The sequence below is a fragment of the Balaenoptera physalus genome (assembly GCF_965194825.1).
Source record: "Balaenoptera physalus genome assembly, chromosome: 14".
Classification (NCBI taxonomy): domain Eukaryota; kingdom Metazoa; phylum Chordata; class Mammalia; order Artiodactyla; family Balaenopteridae; genus Balaenoptera; species Balaenoptera physalus.
In genome coordinates, this window is record NC_138893.1 from 70,767,593 (window position 1) to 70,782,972 (window position 15,380).

Below are 15,380 nucleotides of genomic sequence, written 5' to 3' on the forward strand. Positions count from 1 at the left end.
GGGAGCAGCCAGCCCATCGTTACCTGGACACAGCCAGAGCTGTCACCGCAGAGCTGGTCTTGCTGGGCTTCCCTGTCAAAGCAACGCTGACATCCAGCTCTCTGCAGAGGGCAAGATTCTTCTCCCACCTGTGACCTGTGAGGAGTGTGTGAGGGGAGTTAGAAAACCCAACCGTTTTCACACGCGTGCATGTGTACGTCTACACGGAGGGCCACAAACACATACACATATATTTATATTTGTGGTCAGCAACTTGTTAAATTGAGGGGGAAAATATATTTAATCTTGGTCTGTGCTGTTGCAAAAAGGGCCGTCCCAATTTAATTTGCAGGCTGTGATAGTTACATGTGCTGACGTGCTGCGGTATCCATTGTGTACCAAATTGGATTTGTGTATTATTGCTTTCTAAATTGCATGCCTAGTTCAGCAAAATTGTTCATCAGTGTTTACTGGCTTTATGCTTAATAAGATGCCCCACAATACCTTGCTGCCAGGAATGTAATGCAGCCCATAATTGCCTAGTAAAAATAAATTACATAAAGTCGGCATTATCAACTTATCTAAATCCTCTCACGCCACAACCAATAATTAAATGCAGAGAACGTTTTTTCAAAAAATATAACTCAATGATTGTTACTTCAGTCATTTTAATGACTGTATTTGGGGACAGACAGTAATTCCTTCTTGGAGGGTGAGGTGGAGAGACGTCAGCTGGGTCTGTCTCTGTAAAGTCACTTGGTTGGAGTCAGGGCAGGAGTGGTGCAGCTGCCCCAGCTGTCCCAGGGTGGCAGGCAGCTCTGTGCATTTTGTGTTTGTGCAAAAATCCAAAAACCAAGCTTTTCCCAAGCATTTTTTATGTACCAGATTGAGCCCAAATCTATGGAGCGATTCCTAAAATGGACTCAACTGGGTTGGTCCTTGCTGCAAATGACAAATGAATGAATTCCAGGCAGAAATCAGATTACATCTGCACACAAATGCATTAACCTTAATATCCTCAATACCCTCAAAGAACTCCTTTCCTGCCCCTTAAGGTATTTGAGGAATGCAGTAATAGACACACCAAGAGACGCGCAAATATCTGTGTGTCAGGCCCAGTACTGGTCCCCTTCCAACAAAACAGTTATAAGCAATATTACGAGAACAACAAGCCCTCCAGTGGCTTAGGCTTGTAAATCTGCACATGGATTTGCTAACTCTAAGCGGTGGCCCAGCCTGATTTTTATGAATATGTCTGTGCCCTTGTGTCATTTCATCCAAATCTTCCCTTGAACTGTAACTGCAACCCTGGCAGTTAATTCTACTTGACAGTTGTGACCTCAGGCAGGTCAGGACAAACAGCGTGGGAAGGATGTGGGCCTGGGGCTCCTGTCTACCTGACACCATCTTGTAAGTCCCCTAATGTCATCAGCTGGTGTGTTAGGGGAGAAGTCTCTTAGTAGTCCAAGAAAATGATAATAATGAACCACATTTTGTTGAGTAGATCTTGGACTATGTCTATTATCTTTCTGTCATCTGCTTCCTACAAGTTAGGATGTACAGGAAGTACCGCTATTGACAGGGGGTGAAACTGAGGGCCTAAGAAGTTGCTGGAGACACAGCTGGGTCTAGAGCCTTGTTTCCTGATTTTCATCTTGCTTCTCATTTCACGAGACCCCATTCCCAATGAGCACAACCTTGTCCATCCTGAGTAGAAACCCGTGAATCCACTGGCACTTCCAGAACCAACGGAATGGCTCTGAGGTGCCCTTTGTCTGTCTGTCCCTCCATTCATCCACCCACCCACGCAACCAGCATTCCTGCTCAGACATCCACTTATCAACCATGGGCTGAGCTAATACCTATAGCTTATGGGAGCTTGGAAGCTTCAGAAGTGGGCAGCTGAGCCCAAGACTGAAGTGGTGTGCTCTCAAGCAGGTGTGCCACAGAATCTCTTCATGAACAGGCAGAGGATAAGAACCCCGTACTTGCTCTCTGAATGGGTGGAGGCAGGGGAGAGAGTTTGGCCCCTGTTCTCCAAAGAAGTGCTGTGAGTTCCTTAGAATGCACGTAATCCTCACACGTCTCTTTTTACACTAAGATGGGCTGATTCCTTGTGGTCCCAAAGGACCCTAGAGATCTTAGGACCAGTGAACTGGATCCACAGTGGTTGTAGATTCTTGTAGGGTCACCACTCTGGTCGGCCCAGATTGTTGACAAGGGCTTCCAGACGGTGTTATCTTGAAGGAAGGGATTCCCATGTAGGTCTTAGGACCTAGTAGGGGCTGAGCAAATGCCCCTACTATGTGAATAAAGAATCCATGAATCGGTGACTAAATGAATCAAGGACGTGTGGAGCACATTTCAGAAATGAACTAACTAAAAATGGCTACTCCCTTTAGAAAGCAACCCTCCACAATCTGGAAAATTCTCTCTAGTGGACGGTCGTGGGTCCTGAAATGCAGAGCAAACCAGAAGGACTCATGATGACAGGAGAGTTCTCACATCATGGTAACATGCTTTCTTGAATCGTGGGCACGAAGAAGGATGTCTCAGTTCTGGGCCAGAACCTTTGACGAAGACAGAACTGAGAAAGCTTGGCTGCACTGGAGGAGGTGATGGCGGGGCCCCGGGGAGGTGAGAAGAGGAGGTGACGGCCTTGGTGGTGAGGTCTGTGCCTGCGCTCATCCTGGAGGGAACGGTCTGGTGCCGGCGGCTGAGCTCATTCTGGCAGTGGGCGTGTCTACTCTGGCGGCAGAAATGAGAACGATAGTAGTAATGCGCTTCTGGGTCACTTTGGGCAAGTTGCTGGACTGCTCCTTGCCTCAGTTTCCTTATTTCTCACACAGGTGTCATCGCAGTATCTTCCTCGTGGGGTTGCCGTGAGAAATAAGAGAACGCACAGGAAGCGTGCACAGTGGACACTGCTCACGGTCAGCTCTCTCCCTCACAGCTCTGCGACGGTGGCCATGGTGGTGCTGGTGCCAGAGGCCATGATGGCAGAAGGGAGAACAGATTTTCTTGCTTCAGGCCCAGATGCCACAACCAAAGAGGGCTCTGCTGCAGGACGGTGGTTCTCTTACTTCAGCGACACCACCACTCACCTGGGGACTTGTTAGACATGGGAACTCTAACCATCTCCAACCTTTTCCCTGAGGTTGGGCTGAGAACAGGTCCCGGATCTCAATGTTCCATGAGCCTCCTGGGCGATGCTGATGTAGATGACCCTCAGACCCACTTTGAGGAACTTGCCATGGAGAGTAGGGGGGTTGAGTCAGGATGAGCAGGGCAGACTGGGGCCTGTGGAACCACTTCCTCTCCCCGGGACACAGCAAAGCCGTCCCTGCTCCTGTCTGCAGCCTGGCAGTCCAAGCCAACAGCCAGCTGGATCCAAGTCCTGGGCTGGGGAGTTCGGCATTTAAGCGTCACCCAGGAAGATGGAGAGCATCAAACCAAGCCCTGCTGGGTGTGTCCCCCTCCTGGGGCTCTGGAGCCCACAACCACCGTCACCACTGTTCACACGCCCGAGAAGCATCCCAGAGCTCGCTGATCCCTGCAGCATGAGTCTGGTACTCAGGGAGGCTTCGAAACACCGCTTCGCACTCCACCAGCAGCTCTCAGGAAACTGTGCTCCTCACCTGCAAACTTGGCAACATCCCAAGAGACTCAATGTCTTCCCTGGGTTCTGCAGGCCTGGATGGAGCTGCAGCCCTTGGGCCAAGGAGAGAAGAGGGGAGGGAGGGCTGAGCAAGCCAAGGGCACCCCACAGGCATCACAAGCACAGCAGTTACCTCTGGGGCTTGGAGGTGGAGCCCAGGGCTCCTCTGGCGCTGCCTGCCCGGGAACAGACATCTTCACCTCCTCGGTCTTCCAGATCTGTCCAGAACACAGAACACGCCATGGGCAGGGGCAGTGAACCTGTCTGCAGGCTTGGGGCCCATCCACTCCTCCACACCTGGGGGACCCTGAGGGAAGCGGGGCATGGCCCCCTCTCACTTTTGATGTTGCCATATTCCCAGGAGAAAAGCCTGCTTAGGCTTCAGCTTCCCCGCGCGGAGGTTTGACCGAGCACAGCTGCAGACTGGACGAGTTCCCTCCCCACCTCTGGGTCATGGGGCGTCTCCCCAACCCCTTACCTACAGGGACGAGACTCAGCAGCCAGCTTACTATCATTTTACTTAGCTAGTGCCCTCCTGTCTGTCTGCCACCATCCCTGGAAGCCTCCCTCACCACTCAGCAGCAGGGCCTCCCGCCCTCTGTGTCTGGTCCTTGGTCCCAGGCCTGCAGTGGGCGCCCTCAGGCTGAGCACAGATGGCGTCTCACTTGCGGAGCCTGGACTTTCTGTCCCCATAGGACAACGAGCAGCCTCCACTCACATGCTGCTGTGAGCGCCATGCCGGGTCTAGCCAGTGCCAAGCCGTCCTGCGAGCTCAGTTACTATGCTGCGTGGACGCGGGCTGAGCCCCTGGAAGACTCACGCTCATGCTCTGGGGCCCCACGAAGGCAAGGCAGCTGCTGCTCAGCCGCCCAGCCTCCTCTGCCTGACCCACAGGGCCGACCACGACCCACCCAGCCCGGACTTTCGTTGCCTCATGTTTTGGCCAACCCAGGACACCCTGCTCTCTGCAGCGACCCTGGCCCTCCCAGCCGACGGATGGGGTCCTGTAAGGAGATTTCTCAGGGGGTTCTCCTCAGTCAACTCTCCTGTCCACGCACGCTGGTGCACCAGCCTGCATGGCCTTCTCCATATGCCCAGACCTCTCCTCATCCTCAGGGCTCCGCTGAAATGCCGCCTGTCTCTTCTGGAAATAAATCCATGCTCCCCTTGGACGCCCACCACGCTACTCATGCTGCTTCCTGAAGCATCACCTCCATGATTATTCTGAGACTTTGGGCGTGGAGGCTCCGGGAGGACAGGGCTGAGTTTTAGCCGTGCTGACACACAGTGAGCTTTCACAAACGCGTGCAGAATTCAAAGGGCATTTTCTTGAATACCTGGTGGCATTCAATTGACATTTCCTCTCATAAACTGTGGATTTCAAGTGACAGTTTCTTGAGTAGGGCTCTTAATTATTCCTTATACTCATTCCTTCTCCTTCCTGTCAGTCTTGGAAAAATTACCTGTATTTTGTTCTTCCTGTGCTACACCTCCCACCCCAGTGTTTCTCCTTCCTTGTCTTCTTGGTTTCTTGATGATCTCTCTGTCCATGGCCCTCCTCAGAGGATCCATGGCACTCTTTGATTATCCCAGTCATAGCATGAACCACATACATGTATTTTCTGTTTGTCTTCTCTTCTAGAATGTGAGCATCCTGAGGACAAGGGCCTGTTTATTATTAATCTCTGTGTCCCCTATGGCTTGTATGAACTTGGTACAGAGCCAGAGTTCAATGAATGTTAGGTGGATAGATGGATGGATAGTTGGAGGGACATGTAAGTGGGTGGATGGGTAGGTGGAAGGATGGATGGAAGAATGAAAGGATGGATGAATGAATGGAATAGTGAATGGATGGATGAGTAGGTAGAGAGATAAATAGCTGGATGGGTGGATGGATTAGTGGATGGATGGATGGATGAATGGATGGCCCAAATGTCTCTTTTCAGTAATGGTCTATGTTCTTATGCATTTTACCATTCAGCTTTTATACCTTGTGACAGTAAGTATTTATTTCATTGTATGAGTTTATGTATGTATAAAATTTTATATAATTTTATGTATTATATAATTTTATTTATTTACTTTTTGCCTGGAAAGAGCCTTGCCTTTGCCCTCACTTGCTGTGTGGGGACGTGGTCTGGGATGGTCTTAAACGCAGCCTGCAGATTTGACCCTTAGAGGAAGTGGGTAGAATGGAGATGAACACATTTCTTGTACCATGCCCTCATTCTGTCCAAGACACACCTACCCGGACCATGCCATCCTGACTCCCTGTGATGATGACATGGCTGGTGTCCCATGCCGGCCCCTCCATCACGCAGCAGCAGGTTATGGCTCCTTCTGGGCCCCAGGCCGTGGTAATGCTGGCCAAGGGTTGTCCGTTGACATTCCACAGGGACAAGTGGGCTCCCGCACAGGAGACGATGGTGCCCTGCAGCAGTGAGAGTGGGCTTCACTTCAGGCGGGAGTCATTGCCTACCCATCTGCCCAGCCACTCGGTTTGTACGCCCAAGCACCCTCAACCTGTCATCTTCTGAGGACTAACCAAGGTACTCCCAGACCTCCTAAGACACCCACTTCTTCCCAGCAGACTCATAGGTCTGCTGTGTTTTCACACAACTGTACATTTCTGGTTCTCTTCACACTGCAATCAAGTGTTTGGATACTGCTTTCCCCAGCACAGACCGACCAGCTTACCCTTTGGGCTCCTCCCACAGCCCTCTCCCTGGCAGTGTACTGACTGGCATAGAAGACCCAGCCTGGACACCACCCCTGGCCTGGACACGGGGTCTACACCTGGCTGGCCAGCCCTGTCCCCATGAAGCAGCTTTGGATGACACCTGGTGGAGGGCAGGGTACAGAGGTTTGAATGACTGCATGTGGCTCATAAAATTGGGCAAGGTTCCCCCCACCCACCCCAGGGGGAATTTCTGAGGAGAAATCTGCCCATTGCATCTTCTGAAATGTTTACGTCCAGAGTGTTTTCTTCTCAAGTCCTTGTCTATTTTGTGCCCAATAGAGTAGTGGTCACTGTCACCAAGGACCCACCAAGGACCCCAAGAGCCATCTGGGGCCATGCCTTTGAACCTTGCCCTGACCACAGAAGGGATGTAGGGAGCTCCATGCCCCTCTGCAGCCCTCTGGGCTCGGCTCCATCATGTCCCTTCCTGAATTGTTTGGTGGAGTCTGCCTGAGGCCGGGGACCATGTCTGATACATCTCTGCCAAGCACCCAGCGCGGGGCCCAGCAGGCACTCAGTGAACTCAACCAGCTCCAGGACAAGTTGAGTTAAACAAGTTGTTGTCCTGATATCAGTCTTCTCTGAGGTCTGGGGACATAATTCCTTATGAATTTATTTTCTCCCAGATCAGGGCTTGGTGGTTTCCCCAGTACATGCACCCATTCATCCACTCACCCACCATCCATCCATCCATCCATCCATCATCCATCCACCATCATCCATTTGCCCATCTAACATTCATCCTGGATTCAAGCCTATCTGGATCACCACTCTCAGCCAAAGTTAGCACCAGGAGGCTCCTTCATCATCTCTTCCTCCTCCTGTGATACCCCTGCTCAGTCAATCCAGGCTCCAGGCCCCTAGGTTTTTCTATTAGCAGATGCAGAGTCTCTGCATCCTCAGAAAACCCCATACCCTATGATGGGGATTCCAGTGTAGAAGAAGCTCCACACTGAGATAGATAGATATATCACTGATATATGTATACACTGATATATACATATATATATATTAGTCTATCTCACACACACACACACACACACACACACACACACGCACACACATGTTCCTGACAGGCTTATCTTTGGTAGCCAGCATGGAGGGACAAGCAGAGGCACTTCCTGCCTTGGAGACCAGAGGCACCTGCTGGGTCAACACGGATTTGCAGTCAGCTAGCTGAACTAGTCAGTCAACCCAGAAGACCTCTCACCAAAGCCAACTTCCTGCCCCAACTCCCTGATGCCTGTGTTAGAACAGACACCTCCCGCTACCCCAGCCCCTGAGGGAAAAAAATAAAGAAGCAAAAAAATAAAATCAAGACCCAAATTGAGACCTGTTGATGGCTCTACTCTGCCTGTGTAGAGAATGCTCCACACATTTGGGGTCTCTCAACACTCTTGGGTGGTCTTTGCCCCTGGGTTTCCTCTCGGGGCACTGGCCACCATGTTACCATGCAGAATCATGGACATGTTGAGGACACAGACATTTGAGAAAGAGGGGCCTCACCGACACATCGCTGATGGCAATGGCAGATATGCTCTCCCTGTGGGTGGGCAGGCAGGCTACATGGGTGAGGTGGTCCAGGTCCCACAGGATACACGTGCAGTCTTGGGAGCCACTCACCAGGAGGTTGAAGGTTACCGATGCTGCCAGGCATGTGACAGCCTGTGTGTGTCCATACAAGGCCTAGGGACAGGGGACGGAACCACAGGTTATGAGAGGGACCATTAATCCAGCTATTTGGGGAGATATTCCACTCTCCCTTTTACTGTTGGGCCCCAGATGAGAAAACAGAGATTCAGAGTGATTCAGTGATTCCAAAGCTGTGGGGTGTGTATGTGTGTGTATATGTGTGTGTGTGTGTGTGTGTGTGTGTGTGTGTGTATTCACGGGTCAATGGCTGGCTTCTCAGTACCATCACTTTCCAGGGTTGAGACTCAGCTGGGGAGAGTCAGCAGTCCTTTTATCATAACCCAAACAGAGGCACCAGCAGCATCCTCATGCTCTGTGCTCTCCTACACGGTCTTGCATCCAGAAGCAACACACACCGCTATTAACATGCCAGGGCACTGACTTGTAATGTGCGGGGTCCCAGCCAGCAGCACAAGCATCATCTGGGAACTTGTCAGAAATGTGAATTCTCGGGCCCCACCCAGATCTACTGAATCAGAAACTCTGGGAGTGGGGCCCCGAAACCTGGGTTTTCACAAGCTGTCCAGGGATTTTTCAGGCATGCTCAAGTTTGAGCAACACACTAAGGGAACCTCAGAAACACACGTGCCCCTGGAAACTAAACTGGGAAGAAGGCAGGGAGGTCAGGTCATAGTTTAAAAGGTGTGACTTTTCAAGTCCAAAGGATCCGGGTTCATATCCAGTCTCGCTGCCTGGCAGCCGGTGACTCGGGGCCTCAGTCTTGGCCCTCAGGTTGGCCTGTGCAGGGTCTGGCTTGGCTTATGGATGGTTACGTGTCCAGACCTGGCCAGAGGCCTTGCTCCCTGGGGACACGTTCCTGAGGCACTGGGGAGGCCTGCCAGGCACACTGGTACCCCCAGGCCCGCCGCTGCTGGCAGCGGCACAGTTTCCATCACAACTGTCCCAGAGGCTGCTAGCTAAGCCTGGTCTGAGAGCTGTCGTGCGCACACGTGCCTGCTGTCCTCTGGAATCAGCCTGAGAAGTGCGGAGGTGATGTTCTAAAACGTGACTACCCTGCCTCACCTAGTGGTGAATCTCCACCCCCAGGACCGTCCACCACTCACTCATTTGGGTCAATGAGGCTGAGCGTCATTTTTCAAAGCTGTCACTTTGCCTGCTCATAGCAATTAAAAGTTCTGCCACAGAGTCCCATTTGTGCTCCGTGGATCCTAACACGGCACCAACCAGATGGTGCTGGCAAGGATCTGGATGTGACCCATGGAAGAAGGTTGGGTTCATATTAGGGAAGTGGAAACTGTCTAAATGAATAGAGGAAAGCAGAGCGTTTGACAGGAGCTTCCTGGTGGTCCTCCCAGAACGAACTATGTCTGATGGCTAAGTTCTGACTGCAGGGGATAGGACCACTCCAGAGAGGGCAGGCCAGGGGACCCAGGTGTATGTGCTGTGGATTCAGAGACAGAGGCTGTGAGCCCAGAGCCTGTGCGAGCTGTCCGTTACTGGAGCCGAGGCTGCCGGCTTTCTGCAGGGGAGGCGCTGGAGAGTGAGGGACCACTGCACGCACAGGCACCGTCCACCTACGTAAGGCTGTTGCCTCCCACCAGCCAGGAAACTAGAGCACCTGGAGGCAGCCAGCACCACTCCCCATCTGGAAAGGCCTGGGAAAAAATGGAGGACAGCAATTTTAAATGTTCTCCATTGTCTCTTCTGTTTTCTCAGAATAATACCTTTCTCCATGGCCAATTAAAATAACTCCACTATATCACCTTATACCTAACTAAAGTAGCAAAAAATAAATAAAATAAAGTAAAATAAAACCCTCTGAAAATAATTCCCCATGCTGGATATGTTGCGGTGAGGTGGGTATTCCTAATTAATTGTGGTGGCACTGTAAAGCTACAGAACCATTATAGAAAGCATTATGTCACCATGCTGTAATTCTACTTCTTGAAATCTACTATAAGGAAACAATTAATCAGAAGCAAACAGCAATCTATATAAGATGTTTTCTGAAGCACTATTTAAAATAGTTAAAATTGGAAGCAATGTAACTGTCTAGTTTTAGAAGAAATGGTTTATTAAACTGTGGTGCCTTGACATAAAACAATTGAAATATAATTTTATGGAGATGGAATAATATGGAACTATTGAAATGTAAATTACAGAGACTATAGAAAAGCGGAAACAATTTGATACACTGGGTGAAAATAGAATCAACATATCTACACAATGATCAGAATAGTATAAATATGTATATCTGGGGGTGGCAGTATGCAACAATGAGAACTTTTATAGGGATTATAGAGAACTGTTTAACTTTGAAATTTGTCTTTAATGTTGTAATATTTTTAGAAATAAAACACTTTAAAAAACTGTTAATGAAGCTATTTAATGATGATTTCTCTGCCTACCAGTCTACAAGTCAGGGACAGACCCCCCTCTCTGAGCAGTTTCCTGTCTGGGGGATCCCCAAGGCCAGGTCAGCCTCTGTAGGTAAATGATAAAGTGTTTTATTTTGCTTAGGAAACAAGAGCTTGTGGGATACCCTTTTTCTCTTGATTTATAACTAGGAGAGGATGATAAATTACATTTTATGCTGTCAGTACCGGGGCTTTTACGCTGCATCTTCGCCACTAAACAGGACCTTGGAGCGGCGATGGGGGGGGGTGGAGTCACTTCCCCGGCTCCCCAAGGTGGCTCTGGGGTTGGGCTGGATCTCCTGCTGTCCCCGGAGTGATGCCTGGGAAAGGGGGCTGCTCCACACCCGTAATGGTAGCGCACAGGCTCTTCACACAGGTCAGGAAGGTGATGGTGTGAAAAGACAGGGGGCTCCAAGGCTGGCTTGGGAGGACTTCCCCTGAGAGTCTGGGTGAAGGCAGCCTGCACTTGACCTGCACAGCTGCCTCTCAGCAGATGCCACCGCCTCTGCAGGATTAACCAGCTCCCTCAGCACTGACACATTCATTCCTTCACCTCACATTTACTGAGTGCCCGTCGCTGTGCACCACGCGAGTGCTGGGGGTGGTGCCGGGGGACAAGGGCAGGCTCTGGGGAGACTTGAGTGACTAGAAAAGCATCCAGAGAAACCCAGAATCAGTTCCAGTGAAACATGTTCAGTTTAGGAAATCTGGTCAGTGGTAAGCGTTGTATGGTTAATGCTGTTTTGTTACTTTGGGGCTATACGGTTCACTAAAACACAGATGTAAACGTGAATTGCATTTTGGAGGTGGAAATGTCCCCTAGCGATATTCTCCAGCAAGTTCAAGTGTACACAGGGGGAAGCACTAGGTTTAGAGTTAGACAAACCTAGATTAAAAGGCAAACCAGACCTTTCTGAGACTCAGTTTCCTTATCTAAAAGTGGGACTAACAATACCTGCTTTCCAAGATTACGGTTGATGTGCAGAGCCTTAAGTAAGCAGTCAGTTCCACTCTCCGTTTATTATTCCGAGCAGCTGTGGTTTGCGAGGCAAGACCACACGAGTTGTCTGCCTCCTGGTCTCTTCCCTCTGCTTCCGCCACAACCACCCCTGTTCTGAGATAGTCTTTCATTTTCTGGCTCTATGATCTTGGACATGTCACTTAACTTCCTTGCACCTGGTTTTTCACCAGTGAAGTAGGGATGATAATGATTCCTATATTACAGGGTTGTTGAGGAGGTGAAATGAGGCCATTCACATAAAAGTGCCCATGACAAATGCTCAAAAATGACCCTTAGTGCAAAAAAACCCCACAAAACCCAGTTTCACTAGCCCTCACATGTAAGCAGCATCTCTCACCGAGGTGTGGGTCTCCATGGAGGCACCAGCCCTGTGAGCTTGTCAAATCCAGCCAAGGGCATGAAACCACGTCCCTGAATGACACAGAGCCATGTGCTGCCCTCAGTGTCTCACTGTGCTCTCTGCTCCCAAGGGAGACAGGGCTCTCAGTGCTCAGGAGCTGGAGCACGCTAGGGCACCGTACCTGCCTGAGGCACCCTACCTGCCCAAGGTACCCCACCTGCAGAGGCACTGTACCTGCTTGAGGTGCAGGCCTGTGGTGCGGCCTTTGGCCATGCTGAGTTCCCACACACACACCACGGCGCTGGTCCCAGAAGTGACGATGGTCGTGGGGGACGGGCACACGGCACACAGACAGCGGCCCCAGGCAGCCAAGTTCTCGAACGTCATCAGGATCTGCGGGAGATTAGACGAATGGGACGAGCACTGGTGCCAGAGCCAGCACAGGGCAGGGAGCTGGGACAGGGTGACGGAGGGATGCAGGCAGGTCTGGATGGTGCCACTAGCCTGCCTGCCTGCGTGCTGTGGGAGCCGAGCGACGTGACAAGCCCTGGTGACGAAATCCAGGCTGTCCAGGTCTGTCCCCAGAGAGCTCACACCACCCAAGGAGCAGGTGGGGAGAGACAAGGGAGCAGGAGGCTATGGGGACACAGCGAAAATGACCCGTGAGCCTGGGAAAGTCGGAGCCAGCTTTTAGGAAGGGGTGACATCTGGGACCAGTTTCACAGGCTGCCTCGTGAAGGAGGTGGGGGAAGGCTAGGGAGGGGCGAGAAAGCTTGGTGGGCAGGGAATTCACACCACGTGATAGGGTGGGAGAGGAGCGAGGGTAGGAAAGGAGGCCAGAGGTAGCCAGGGCCACATCAAGAAGGTAGACATAACTGGATGGCCTAAAGCAGGGGTAGAGGACGAACAACTGGGTGGCTCACTTCTGGCGGCAGCCGACTACTCAGTACGTCCCTTCTGAGTTTAAGCTGTGACCCGGGCCGGAGGAGCCCCCGGGACTTTCTCCCCACACTGGGTGACAGTCCCAGGCTGGGGGCACAGCCACGTGGAGGAAGGGGTGTGGGTGACCGTGGCTGCTTGGGGCTCGCCCGTCTCCTGACCACCTCTGCCCCAACCAGAAGGAGGCTGCGGCCCTGGGGCTGCCCTGCGCCCCGGCGCCACTCACCTTGTCAGAGCCGTAGCTGCCCAGACAGCAGCTGAAGTCGTCAAAGCCCCAGCTGAAGGTCCTGCTCCAGTGAGGAGGCAGCAGCATCTTGTTGGTCTCCACGGCCAGGATGGTCTTCTCCGTAGGAACGATGTGGCCGATGGCTCCTTTGGGGGATTCCGAGCCTAGAGAGAAAAGGTACATATCTGCCCCCCAGTCAGTACGGCGGAGCCGACCTGTCAAAGGGCAACACCCGCTTTAGCTGGGCCCAGAGAGGAGCCATGCGCAGCCAACCCCGACTTGGCAAAGTGCCTGCCCAGGCAGGAGCTGCTCCTCTTCAAGGTACCTCCCTCCTGGGCCTCCCTCCGGGGGCCACGTCACACACTGGCCCCAGGTCCCTCCCCAGACTTAGCACATACATGATGTATGTGGCCATGCAGGTCTTGAGTGTCTCTTTCGGGCTGATGCCAAGGGAGGACGAGCCCAGGCTGTTGGGGCAGACAGCACACAGCCAGAGGAGCCTGGGGGCTCTGCCTTTCCTGCCCCTTCCAGGCACCAACTCTAGCAGGTCTGGAGGTGGAGGTCCAGTCGTGCAATTGGTTAGTGCGCAGTATTTGTATGGAGATGCCAAGGACACTGTTCTTGGATTTCAAAAGAAAAAAACCCCAAAACCTGACCATATACTCCTTGGGACCAGAAAATTATTCCAGGTGGTGAGACATCCCCAAAGCAGGGCAGGCCCCAGGGTGGCACAGACGTCAGACTTCACACACACTCAGCTCCTCTAGGAAGCAGGGCTGGGACTCATAGCCGGGCCGTCTGCCCCAGGGCGCATGCTCCTGGCTAGTGGCTGCAGGTCCACCTGGGTGCTCAGGAGCAACAGTGAACGCGGGTGCCGAGGGTGGGGGCTGAAACCCTCCCTTGGGAAACCTGGGACCTCCCACTTGGCTCTGGAGGTGAGGAGGGGTGTGTGTGTGTGTGCGCGCACGCGTGTGCATGTGTGTTGGCATGTGTGTGTTCATATATGTGTGTACATGGAAGAGAGGGGGGGTGCGTGTCTCAGACAGACAGACAGACGGACGGGTGGGTCTTCAGAAGTCAGGGTGTAACAGAGGCGGTCCCAGACACTTCCAGAGCAGAGGTCTGCCCAGATTCCTGTTACGCCTGGAGATTCCCGTTACGCCATGCAGAATCAGCCCCCAAGCCCCTGCCTGGGCCTGTGCCCCTGAACCTCCAGAGGAACACTGGTCACTGAAGGGACAGCTGTGGGACAGGGCACCAAACGAAGCAGGGCCAGGTATTCACCTTTGACTGTGACCTGGGAGGGCCTCAGCGACGGCAGGCTGTAGAGAAAGGGCTGTGGGTGACCGGGCAGGCTCACGGGTGTGGAGGCGTCCTTTCCAGGGGAAGCCTTCCCTGCAGCGGTCCTGGCCGGGTGGGGTTTAGTAAAGAGCTGCAGAGGCAACGAGACAGACACGCACCGCACGGGTCATTAGGACAGATGGACAGAAGGGGAGTCGTCCCGGGCAAGTCACAGCTGCTCCTCTGCCCTGGAGCTGCCTGGGCTGAGGTGAGCTGAAACAGAACCATCTGGCTCGACCTTCGGATGTTGCCGGTGAGGGTCTGGGGCTCTACTTTCTCAAGGTCACGGTGCAGGGCTGGCAGAGAGCCCTCCTGGTTGCCAAATCTGTCTTCTTCTCCAAGCTGCTTGAGAAAAGGATGACCTCACCGAGGGGCCCCTGATCCCCGGGAGAGCTTCCTCTCATGTCATAGGGTCAGAATGATCCCCTTTCCTCCGTAGATCACGCCTCTCTTCATTTGCTTGAGCTATTTCTCATATTTTCCCCTTTTCCTTACAAACTCTCTGCAGGCCCATCCATCTGGGCATCAACACAGAATTCTTTAATAGCATCCTTTCAACTATTCCAAAGAGCACAGGCAAACCCCATTAGCAGCCTTTCTTATTTTCATTTTTCTTAGATCTCTGCTGTCAAATTGTCCCTAATGCCAAACTCGACAAAGCACGAAGTGCCGCCGGGCCAGAGAGTGCAGCTGAGGCCAGCTCCAGCTCTCCACCCTCCCCGCCCAGACTGGGCTTGTGCCGGGCTGCTTTCTCCAGCCATCCAGCACATTCCTCTGCTCCCAGATGGAAATATCCATGGGGCGCCATGATATGGGGGAAGCTGGCCTCAGCTAGGTGCACAGGCAGAGGTGGGGCTCAGCAGGCAGCCCGGGGGTCTCGGAGCAGCCTTGGTTCAGTTATAACCCTCGATCAGATGCTAGACTGTCTAGAAAAGCTGGGTGGGTGATCAATACAAACAGAAATCAGAACGATGATTTTTAAATGAGCATTAAAGAATGTTCTCCTTTCACAGCAGCATAACGAAAGCACCACAGGCTGGGTCCCTGTAATAGCTTTTGCAGGCAC

At 52.3% G+C, this 15,380-nt stretch overlaps 1 protein-coding gene across 1 annotated transcript in view; it reads right to left on the reverse strand.

Moving 5' to 3' along the window:
- The window catches only part of WDFY4 (WDFY family member 4), a 277,765-nt gene that overhangs the window by 3,575 nt on the left and 258,810 nt on the right, over window positions 1-15,380 (reverse strand). The window contains exons 55-61 of the mRNA XM_082425453.1: window positions 14,258-14,405; window positions 12,974-13,158; window positions 12,043-12,201; window positions 7,884-8,063; window positions 5,886-6,068; window positions 3,771-3,855; window positions 24-135 (exon numbers count right to left, since the gene is read on the reverse strand). Coding sequence (XP_082281579.1) covers window positions 24-135; window positions 3,771-3,855; window positions 5,886-6,068; window positions 7,884-8,063; window positions 12,043-12,201; window positions 12,974-13,158; window positions 14,258-14,405 — 1,052 coding nt within the window. The remainder of the gene's footprint in view (window positions 1-23; window positions 136-3,770; window positions 3,856-5,885; window positions 6,069-7,883; window positions 8,064-12,042; window positions 12,202-12,973; window positions 13,159-14,257; window positions 14,406-15,380) is intronic.